Genomic DNA, 12,080 nt, shown 5'->3' with positions numbered 1-12,080 from the left:
AGACTATGAACTCTTTGAAGACAGGCATTATTTCTTGCTCATCTTTTTTTCTTCAGCATCAGAAAAAGAGGAAAGTGTGTGCAGGTGTTTTTGTGTGTGCGTAAAATAATAAATACCTCTCTATGAACATTCCAGATAGATAATCAGTTCTGTCACTTGTGTAAAAGAAATCAAGCATCTTTGTTCTATATCACAGTCCCAGAAGGCTATGCCCATAGCTTGATCTAGCATCTAATGGAGGATCTCTGGTATTAGGGGAGGGGGTGTAGATGCTAATTACACCACAATCTATTGGAAACGCACCTTGTGGTAGGGCTGCGGTGGGAGGGGTACATCCTTCTCAGACTGAATCAGCAGTCAGAAGGAAGACAGCTAAAGTGTAGTGAAACAAATTGTGTATCTCCGTCACTCAGTTGTAGTTATCATTTAATCTAGACTTTTGGAAGTTTTGGCTGACCGCTGCATCTTGGCTAACTTTGAACCTGTAGTACATTTGGATTTTATGCCAGTTACAGACAATGGTTGGTAAGCTCCTGGTGCTGGCTTGAGCATTCTACTACGCATCCTTTGAGTTCTTTTACACTTGTAAATATATATATTTTTTTTCCTAAGCTTCCTAAGGGAACTCATTGTACAAACATTTAGAAGAAAACTCGTCCTGGTTCTGGACAGATTTAATACTTATTCTGGTTTCTATTTCTGCTTAATGAATTACCCTCAAAACCAGTGGTCTAGAACTACAGACATTTTATTTGACTCACAGTTCTGAAGGTAAAGGGTTTGGAAAGGGCTCAACTGGGCATTTCTCATTTTGGGATTTCTCCTGAGGTTGCAGGCAGATGCCACCTGATACTATTGCCATTGAAGGCTTGAAACTCAAGATGACTCTTGCCTATGGTTGGTAGTTTATCCATCTGTCAGCTGAGAGTTCAGCCAGACTGTCCCCCAGAGCACCTACATGGTGTATCCAGGGTACCTACAGGTGTTAGGGTACTCAGACTTGGTAATATGTGGTGGCTTCCACTGGAGCAGGCCCTCCAAGGGAACCAGGCAGAAGCTGCTTGGCCTTTTATGACTTAGCCTTCCACATCGAGCAGAGTCCTTTCTGCTGTATCAATCGGTCAGAGCTGTTATAAGAGTACCCAAGGGGACCCCATCAATGGGAAAAAAATTTTATTTTCCTTTAGGAAAAAAGCCACGTTTTAAAACTATCACAATCCTTTAATCTCTTATTTCAACTATTGTTTTAGTTGCAATAGCATTTGACTGTTTTATTGTTTTCTCCTATTCTTCTTAAACTTCCTCCAAATACCTAAAAGGGTAACTCTATTTATGCTTTCTTTTACAAATGTAAATTAAGTGCCCATCAGGATTTTGCAAGAAACCCACCACACCCAATTAAACAATTGAGCAAACCTGCAAGTTACTGTCAGTTCATCAGTAATCATTGTCTCAATCAAGAGCACTTTTCCTGATTCTCACATCATAAACTCTTTAATCTCAAATTGTTTTCATCCTCTGAATCTGTGATATCATTTTTTTTTTTTAATTTGTCCAGAATAGTACTGCCATGCTCTAGAATAGCGACAAAGAGGCACACTACAGATTTCACTCTGAGTTGCACCATCTGGATCAGGGGCTTAGAAATATATCCTAGTGAAATTTCATGAAAATGGGCCATTGGAAAAAAAAAATGTGTATTGTTAATCTTTGAGGAAACAATAGAATGGAAATAAAGATGGCATATTTTTTCAGTGTAATGAACCTCGACAGTTTCCATTGTGGCTGCCGGAGCGCGTTTGATTGCCAGTTGTTAAATGAGCCTGCATCTCGAAAAGTGGGAGTAGATCACTCAGAGCAGCAGACAGATGATGTTTGCTTTAAAGAGAGAGATTAAACCATTGCAAATATCATTAAGGACAGTTGCACAAAGACCGGTGTTCTGCTGCTTCCCCAGGCAGCAGATTGAATCTGTCCCTTCCTCTCCTTTCTTGTTTGCAGAAGAGTTTTACAGAGGAGGGTGGTTTCCAAAGAAGGCCTTCCCTCATCCACAGGTATAATGACAGTGATAACAAATGGAACATTTGGGAGCAACTGGGAAAGTTGCTGAGAAACTGTGCCATGCCTCCCCTGCCTCCTTTCTGATGTTTGGGTTGGCCTTGACTCTATCGCTTGTTTCTCGAAAATTTTCTGGTCCCTTGCTAAGAAAGAGTTAAATGTCCCAAAACGTCTTAATCAAGTCACTCAGACTCTCAAGATATCTATGTCTTCACCCACAGGAAAAAGAAATCACAAGGACACTCTAGGTTCTTAACAAGATGAAACCTACTACATAGTACTACTGGAGAGAAGATCAAGGATAAGTACCCCCCTGAAGAGCTCGCTCTTCCTGCCTATGTCCAGTTCTCCACATTAGAAGCTTAGTGCTTTTTGCCCTGTGTTGAGAAAAAATCCTACAAAGCAAGAATACAAGAACTGCTACAATGTTATAAGAATTACTCTAACAGAGGACAAGAGACTGTTCAGACCCATCCATGCCCCAGGCATCCACACCTCAGAAACTAAGATCTAGAATCTTTCTTCCAAAAGCCCCAAAGAAGATGCTCTCATAGTTTTATTAGTGAAGCAGTTCCATAGCAGCTGCACTTTTTACAAAATGAACATTTTTCTGTCAGAGACTTTGTGTAATTTCCAGTCCTTTGACCAATGGTGTTACTGTTATGAATACCATTTTATTAATATATGTAATATATATTCCAAACAGTGGAGTACTATTCAGCCTTTAAAAAGGATATTTTGCAATATCATGACAATATGGATGAACCTTGAGGACATTATACTAAGTGAAATAAGCCAGTCACAGAAAGAGAAATACTACATGATTTCCTTTATATGAAGAATCCAAAATAGTCGGATTCATTGATTTACAGAGTGGAATGGTGGTTTTTCAGGGGCTGGTAGGCAACAGGAAATGGGCAGTCATTTATCAATGGGCATAAGGTTTCAGTTAAGTAAGGTAAGTTCTAGAGATCTGTTGTAATACATTGTACCTATATATTGTATGCTTAAACATTTACTAAGATTATAGACCTCATGTCACTCCCAGCTATGTGATGCATACAAGCCACTTCACCTCTGGTTTTGTTTCAATTTTTAATCTTTTATATTTAAGTCAATTTATATACTTAATGAAGCCATATTTTAATGTTGTGTGTATTTTTTAAAGATTTTTTTAGTTGCGAGAGAGAGAGAGAGAGAGAGAGAGTGAAAGAGAGAGAGAGAGAGAGGTGGGGGGTTAGGGTAGAGGCAGAGGGAGAAAGAATCTCAAGCCACCTCTGCACTGAGCATAGAGCCCTATACTGGGCTCAATCTCATGACCCTGAGAACATGACCTGAGCTGAAATCAAGAGGCAGCTACTCAATCAACTGAGCCACTCAGGTGCCCTTTAATGTTGTGTATTTTAAATATGACTACATTTTTAATATTTTTGAGATAGAAGTCACATACTATAAAATTCACCTTTCGAAAGTGTACAGATCAGTGTTTTTTAGTGTATTCAGAGTTGTGCAGCCATAACCACTGTCTAATTTTATAACATTTCATCCCCTAAAAGGAGCTCGATAACTACTCATAGTCACTCTTTTTCCCTTCCCTTCCCTCAACCTCTGATAATCACTAATCTACAGAAATCTACTTTCTGTAGATTAGTCTCTATGCCTTTGCCTTTTCTGGACCTATCATATATATGGAATCATTTGCTATGTGGCCTTTTGTGTTTAGCTGCTTTCACTTAGCATAATGTACTTCTCTATCTCTATTTCCCATCTATAAAATGGGGATAAAGACAACTACCTTGAAAGATTATTGTAAAGATCATTTACACAAAAAAATTATAATCAGGAAATGATAGCTCATTAGTCAGGACAATAATAATAATAATCAATAATAATAATAATAGTCAACCTTAATAAAAATAAGGTTATGAGAAAGGCGAACCACGGGGTCCAGATTTTAAAGGGAATGGAGGCCCTGGGGAGAGGTGCTGTAAGCCTACACTACCCAACACAGTAGCCTTAAATTAATTAAGGCTACATTTAAATTTTAAAATTAAATCAGAAGCACCTGTGTGGCTCACTTGGTTGAGCAGCTGACTCTTGATTTTAGCTCAGGTCATGATCTCTTGTCACTCTCCCTCTGCTCCTCTCCCCACTCACGTGTGTGTGCATATACTCTCTCTCACTCTCTCTCTCTCAAATAAATACATAAATAAAATCTTTAAAAAATAAATCTAAATTAAATCAAATTAAAAAATTTGTTCTGCAGGGTAGCCCCGGTGGCTCAGCGGTTTAGCGCCGCCTTAGCCCAGGGCTTGATTCTGGAGACCCGGGATCGAGTCCCACGTCCAGCCTGCTTGTCCTTCTGCTGGTGTCTCTGCCTCTCTCTCTCTCTCTCTCTCTCTCTGTCTCTAATGAATAAATAAATAAAATCTTAAAAAAAAAATTTTGTAGGGATCCCTGGGTGGCGCAGCGGTTTGGCGCCTGCCTTTGGCCCAGGGCGCGATCCTGGAGACCCGGGATCGAATCCCACGTCGGGCTCTTGGTGCATGGAGCCTGCTTCTCCCTCTGCCTATGTCCCTGCCTCTCTCTCTCTCTGTGACTGTCATAAATAAATAAAAATGTTTAAATAAAAAAAAAATTTTGTTCTGCAGTCACACTAGCTACATATCAACATGTATTCCATAGCCATGTGTGTCTAGTGGTTACTATATTGGACAGCACGAAATAGAACATTTCCATTATTGCAGAAATTTATGTAGGAGATCACTGCTATAGACAAAACCTTTCTGACAAGTGAATTTATAGTCTTTGGGAATGAGAAATTCATCACGTGTGACTCTTTAGGTATTAAGAGAGAAGGCAGTCCCTGAAACACTCAGTTTGCTGACTCTTGGCAATCAGCAAGCCTTCCTTCACTGAGTGTTCCTTGGCATGTGCAGATTGGGAGCAGCCACTGGCTCAGTGTCTGCCCCATGGCCTTCCTGAATGAAAGAAAAATGCAGATGAGACTTCTTGAAAGAAAACCACAGACCTATCCATTTATCCTGAGAAGTTCGTGTTAAGCAGATTTGCCACCCACAGAGGAAACATTCAGGTAGAGGAATTCTGGACCCTTCCAGAACCTGGCAATTTTATCAATAGTGAGAGCCTGAAAGATGGTTGAAAGGATACATGAGCACAACTAGAAGATCATACTCAAGGTCAAATCCGAAGGGTAAGGGACAGCCTTAAGTGAGAGCATGAGCAGTCATGCAATCCTATCAGTTTGTTTCAGAGACATTTTCCTTAATTCATCTTATGCTGCCAATTTAAGTGAGCCACTGAGCATTTGGAGGGCCTTCATGGTTGTATTTTATACCACCCCTGTGAAGCAAATATATTCCATTGTGAACAAGTCTCTATTTTATGACTGAAGAAGGCCTACCATGAGCCACTTATGGCAAAAGATGGTTTAAGGAGGTTTGTAAAGAAAATAGGGAGGTCAGATTTAGAAAAAACATGTACCCCATTAAGTTTTGAATTTCATATAAACTATAATTCTCAGTATAATTAGGCACCATGCAGTATTTGATAAATGCTAAAATATTTGCTTTTTATCTGAATCTCAGATTTAACTGGGAGACCTGTATTTTATGTGGTGACCTTAAAAGCAAGTGGAAGGCTCTTTTTCGTGGCACCTCTGAGGTGGTAGGCCGCTTCAGGATGAAGCTGAACATCTCTTTCCCAGCTACTGGCTGCCAGAAACTCATCGAAGTGGGTGATGAGCGCAAACTGCATACGTTTTATGAGAAACATATGGCCACAGAAGTTGCTGCCGATGCTCTGGGCGAGGAATGGAAGGGTTACGTGGTGCGAATCAGTGGTGGCAATGACAAACAAGGCTTCCCCATGAAGCAGGGTGTCTTGACCCATGTCCACGTCCGCCTGCTGCTGAGTAAGGGGCATTCCTGCTACCGACCCAGGAGGACTGGAGAGAGGAAGTGCAAATCTGTTCGGGGTTGCATTGTGGATGCCAATCTCAGTGTTCTCCATTTGGTTATTGTGAAAAAAGGGGAGAAGCATATTCCTGGACTCATTGTTACTACTGTGCCTCGTCGCCCGGGGCCCAAAAGAGCCAGCAGAATCCGAAAGCTTTTTAATCTGTCAAAAGAAGACGATGTCTGCCAGTATGTTGTTAGAAAGCCCCTAAACAAAGAAGGTAAGAAACCTAGAACCAAAGCACCCAAGATTCAGCGTCTTGTTACTCCACGTGTCCTCCAACACAAACGTCGGCGTATTGCTTTGAGGAAACAGCGTACTAAGGAAAATAAGGAAGAGGCTGCAGATTTTGCTAAACTTTTGGCCAAGAGAATGAAGGAGGCCAAAGAAAAACACCAGGAACAGATTGCCAAGAGATGGAGGCTGTCTTCCCTGAGAGCTTCTACCTCTAAGTCTGAGTCCAGTCAAAAATGAGATTTTCTAAGAGTGACAAAATAAATAAGATCAGACACACACACAAAAAAAAAAGCAAGTGGAAGGTTTGCTGGTGAGGGAAAGTACATCTTGGGACAGTGGGAAGGAAGGGGCAATGACGATGGAAAAGAAGATACATTAACTTAATTGATATAAATGAATTAGGCTAACATAATTCTGGGGCAGACTCGGTTACAACCAAAGCTAGAAAACTCAGTTCAACCAATCGATTGAGTGCCTCTTGTGCACCAAGTATATGATACCATATGCTGAGAAATTGGGATTAAGAAGACAGAGTCACTGACCCAGAGTAACTTGCTCTCTTGTGGAAGAAACAAATATGCAAATTGATAGTAGAAAGAAAATGTTAGAAACAAAATCTAAAGTAATGTTGCAGTACTGATAGGGAGGAAGGAGTCATTAGTTCTGCCTGTGAGTTCAGAGAGAACTCTTGTAGGGGAAGTGATGCCTAAATTGGAGTCTAAGGAATGAAAACAAGAAAGCACAGAGCAGTTTATGAAAGGGCAGGTGTGATTGCAAGGTTGGCAAGCTGTCAGCTGTGGTAGGAATCAGGGACACCTATAGATGGGAAGGTAGCTTGAGATCAAGTTAAAAGATGATCTAGAATCATGCCATTAGGGCTATCATCTAAAGGTTATGGGGAGACATTCCAACAGGGAGAAGCAAGATCTAATCTGTAATTTAGGAAATGATAATAGAAATTTAAATGGCAATATAATTGAAAATTTTAAAAAGAATGGAAAACATAGGACTAAAGTTGGTAAATAATTTTGTGGTTTTTCTTTTAAATGATATCATTTTGGGCCAGTTTATGGTTCATTCATAAGGGGAGCAATCAAGAATAGCAAAGAGTTTGGACTTGAGGTCAGATGGTGCCGGGATGAACCCCGGCTCTTCTGCCCTGACAAAGTCACTTAACATCAGTCTGCATCTGAAAGATGAGGGCAAAAGGGCACACTTCACGGGGATTTATGAGTTTTAAAGAAAGTGCTTTGCATATAAAATGCTTAGCATAAAATTCCTGACAGTGCTCAAACGATAACAAATTGTCACAAATTTTGATAGAATCAATGTAACTTTTTAAACAATTTTTACCTATAGAGTTTGTTCCTAACTCACAAATTTAGACCTCTCGTCCCGTTGGACATTCCAAACTCACAGCTGTTTCTAAAAGTCGGGGGCCCCAGGCACACATGTTCACATCTGGACCCCTTGTACCAGACCGTGCTGTTTCCCAGGCAGCAGGTTCTGGAGTGTCTTTTCTTTAACATCATGGGAGGCTTTCTGGCTCCCACTGTTGTAGTCTTAGCTCCATAAGGGCTGTACCATTGTCTGTGTAATGGTCCTGTCCTTAGGGTGTTCCAGAGTTTAATGAAGTTGCTCTTTTTGAATTTTTTCCCCTTTTCTGTTCTCTATACAAGCCTGCTATGTGTCCATTAGGGATTTTGGCAGAAAAAAACATGCTGTCTTCATAAATCACCCCTTTCCACCAAAGACCACAACTTGCCTGGGTTTCACTTGCCTGGGTTTTAGCCTGATGCCTCAACCTGACATGTTCCACGAGGCTCCTCGGTCGCCTGTTATAAGGAGAGATTCTTCCCCTGTTGTGCTCTCCTTGCTGTCCTGTGCAAACAACAAAATAAAGTAGGGATTATAAGTAAAATAATATTTTTTCTTTATAAGTCGATGCTGCCCATTTGAGTTACTATAGTGGTGAGCTGAGTATCACCACAAAGGGGCAGGTGGGGATGGAGGGAGCCTGAATAAAGTTTTTACAATCTGCTGATCAGTCTCTATGCTGCATTCCTAAATCCTCAAGTCATAAAATATTCATGACAGGTGAAGTTACATTAAGTCAGAGTATGAACAGGATTGCCCTGTGTTCCCTTCCCTCATCTAGGCAGGGATGGCTCTCTTTGCCTTAGAGAGCCAACAGACTCGGTGTGCCTCCTGTCCCGCTGACCAGTAAATCAGAGACATATGTGGCTAATCATTTTTCTCTTGCAGCATGTTTACAAAGTCAGCCCACCACATGTCCTTTGCATTGTGTTCCTTGCTGCCATGCCCAGATATGCCATCTGCTGAGCTCTTAGGCACTAGTTTTATAGTTGTGGGTATGTGAGAAATTAGTATAGAGAAGCCTACAACCTGGACAAGGATAAACAGAGTCCCCTGGAGGGGGACGCTGGACAGGTTCACAGATCACAGCAGCTCTGAGTATAGGCTGTGGACCCAAACCCCTATTGAGTAGAAAACCTGATAAAAACTCCTTATGGAAAATCTGGCTCATTAGTAATTATTTTCTCAGTATATATTATTTTCTCAGTATAATGTTGAATCCACTTCTGTTTTCTGAATTCTGTTGTATTATGTAATCTTGAGTGGGGCGGGGGGTGGTTGGGACATGTTTTCTATGGTTTGTAAACACACATAGATTCGAGCAAATCATGGCAACAGGGATTTAGGTAAATCCTATTCTGTTCAGTAGATCATTCATATTTTAAATGTGAAAGCTTGCTGTTTATCCTCTAGAAAAGCAAGCAATTAACTTTCACTGCAAACACTACACCTGCACATTTGTCTATAAATTTACATTTTTGGATATTAGCAAAATTGCAGGGCATAACAAAATAGATCCAAAAATCAATTTGAGCAACAACAAAATCTGAGGGCTAGCTTAATAGAGCAGAGGAGTAAGTAGAAAGGAAGCCAGGGAACTGAGAGGCTGCCACTCAGTCCATGCCAGTGTCTCTTTCTGAAGATCTCCTGAAGAATCTGAAGAAACTGAAGAATGACTGGGTTTCCAGTGGAGTTCTGGCTCCTCTGGAAGAGTAATGTGCAGAAAAACAGGTTCCACAGAAGCATCTCAGTGTCTCCAATTTTCCCTAACCAAGAGATAGAAAAATATTCTCAGCATTTTTTTGTCTATTGAAAATTTCATTTGTTGTAGTGCATTTTTTCCCTCAACAGACCTGTGTTCAATTAATTCTAAGATAAGTAGGTTTTTTAAAAAATATTTTATTTATCTGAGAGAAAGTGTTTATGAAAGTGTACCAATGGTTTGGGAAGCAGACTCCCCACTGAGTAGGGAGCCTGATGTGGGGCTCTATCCCAGGACATGGGCAAAGGCAGACACTTAGCCAACTGGAGCCACCCAGGCACCCTGAGAAGTAGGTATTTTAAGTAGTTTACATATCTCATTGATTTTGAGAGGAATAAAGATACATCAAATGTGCGTGTGACCTTTAATTGCATAGGATCATTAATGTTTGACTTCTTCAGGACTTTAAATATCATCTCAAATACTAACATTTCAGATGAAGAAACTAAGATTGAGATAAATGAGACAATTTGTCCAAAACTTGTCATGAAACAAGAGTAAATAGACCAGGTAATAAAAACCACCATGTATATTTGCCCATGTGTCCTCCAGTCCACACACAGATGTGTGTCTCATATAGGTATGATACATCTTTGGTGCCATATAGGTATTAATTCAAGCCATATTGAATTCCTGTATGAAACAGAACACCCTACCATGTACAATATGACCTCCCTGCAGTAGATACATCTGTTTGGTAGAAGACTTGAGATCACTTGCCAATTGAAGCTGCAGATTGCAATACATGCATTTGAAAAACTTCTATAAAATTAATTTATTATAAAGGATGTGTCAGTGAGGCTATCCCTACTTCAAATACAGTAAAACTTAAGTGTGTGTATATATATATATATGTATATATATATATGTCTTATATATATGTAAGTCTCTATATATAGAGATAATATATAATATTAATATATTATATACAGAGATAATATATATTAATATATAATAAATATTATATTATAATATATAATAATATAGAGATAATATATAATATATAATACATATAATGTATATCTGTATAGATATAGGTATTTCTTTAATTTTCTTAAATCCAGCCACATTTAATAATTTAAGCAGTATAACTGTGAATGATCATAACAACTCTTTGTTGACCTGCATCTTCAGGTGGAGAGGATTTGAAATGGGTAGAAACAGTTTGCATAAAATAGAGAGGCCTCCTTTCTTATAATCTGTACTCAAAGAGACAGTGTGAGTGTGTCCAGAAGTTCCAGATGGGACAGAGGCCCTCTGTTATTTCTGAGCATGTGCACTCAAATTGAACTAAATAACAGTGGGTTGAAATTGGCTTCCATCTATTTTTCTCTTTTTATCATTGTTTCTGTTTTTTTTTTGTTTTTTTTTTCTGCTTCATTTGTTCCCTGTGTCTTTAGTGTAGGGTGAGGAATTAATATTTTAGGATTATGCTTTTCTAAGATGATTTTTTAAAAAAAAAATTACTGTTTGCATTCCTGTGTACCTCATTCAGGTCATTACCGTGAACTTGGCTGAAGTTAGAACTTTTCTTTATAGCCTATTTTTATCCTCCAAAGCAGATTATTTATCACTTACCCACACTTATTCTGGCTTTTCAGATTTAGACTAGTGGTATTCTGCTCTTAGTTCTCACGAACACTTAGGCATTTTCAAGGTGATTTCCTCCAAAAGTAATATATATAAAAAGTGACCCCAAGATGTGTATACATGCAAAATGAAAATGCAGGTGGGTGATACTAAGACAACTTACAGTTCAACAGTCCTTTAAACTTTACTGAGTAAATATCTGCATACTGGGGCAGCCCAGGTGGCTCAGTGGTTTAGCGCCGCCATTGGCTCAGAGATCGAGACCCAGGATCAAGTCCCACGTAGGACTCCTGCATTGAGCCTGCTTCTCCCTCTGCCTGTGTCTCTGCCCTCTTTCTCTCTGTGTCTCTCATGAATAAATAAATGAAGTCTTTTGAAAAAAATCTGCATCCTGTGAGACACGTTGTTACTCCCACTTTATAGATGAAGAAAACTGAGAAGTCAAGAAATTCTCTTAGTTGATAGAAATAGGACTCAAGGTCAGTTGTTCTTCCTCCAAATTGAGTGCACTCTAGGACTCGGGTTGTGGGTCTCCCAGCACTACCCATGGCTTTCTTTGTAATGCAATTCTCTGAATTGTAGTCAGTGCAAAGGAATCACCTATCCATCTTGTTAAAATGCAATTCTGATTCTGAAGCAGGTCTAGGATTCTCTGTAACAAACTCATTTTTTGCTGCCTACAGTTCCACACGACTTAGCAGCTTCCCGATTCCTGGGCCACTGGCACATATTGACTAGTAGAGTCCTAAGCAGTCTTCTGTTGGCACAGTGGTGTTGGCATGGCACATTTACCCCAACCTCAGTATGTTTTCCTACATTCATTTCTTCAACAAAATTAACTGCCTCTCCTCAGACAATATGTATGTAGGTATGAATGCATATATCTTTATATACACATCCTAAATCTTAAGAAATATATCTTAAATTATTATGAATATTAATGGACATAAATTGTTGTTTACAAATATTCATTGTGAAAAGTAGCACTGCAGAGGAGCACTTGGGTGGATTAGTCAGTTAAGCATCTGCCTTTAGCTCAGGTCATAATCCCAGGGCCCTGGGATTGAGCCCCACATCA

At 39.6% G+C, this 12,080-nt stretch overlaps 2 protein-coding genes across 8 annotated transcripts in view; both read left to right on the top strand.

Annotated features, from left to right (window-relative positions):
- CTNNA2 (catenin alpha 2) overlaps positions 1-12,080 on the top strand; it is a 1,087,950-nt gene that overhangs the window by 503,769 nt on the left and 572,101 nt on the right. The gene's annotated exons all lie outside the window — the stretch shown is intronic.
- LOC106559872 (40S ribosomal protein S6-like) lies at positions 2,305-8,855 on the top strand. The gene is made up of 2 exons (XM_038561616.1): positions 2,305-3,016; positions 5,667-8,855. The coding sequence occupies exon 2, from the start codon at positions 5,761-5,763 to the stop codon at positions 6,508-6,510; it is 750 nt and encodes a 249-aa protein (XP_038417544.1). The 5' UTR covers positions 2,305-3,016; positions 5,667-5,760; the 3' UTR covers positions 6,511-8,855.

This window comes from Canis lupus, chromosome 17, assembly GCF_011100685.1.
Source record: "Canis lupus familiaris isolate Mischka breed German Shepherd chromosome 17, alternate assembly UU_Cfam_GSD_1.0, whole genome shotgun sequence".
NCBI lineage: Eukaryota > Metazoa > Chordata > Mammalia > Carnivora > Canidae > Canis > Canis lupus.
Note: the sequence above shows the minus strand (reverse complement) of the source record. Positions and strands in the feature narration are given on the sequence as shown.

Bases quoted from the DNA above. Each gene is read 5' to 3' on its own strand.
- LOC106559872 (XM_038561616.1), top strand. From the start codon at position 5,761: ATGAAGCTGAACATCTCTTTCCCAGCTACTGGCTGCCAGAAACTCATC.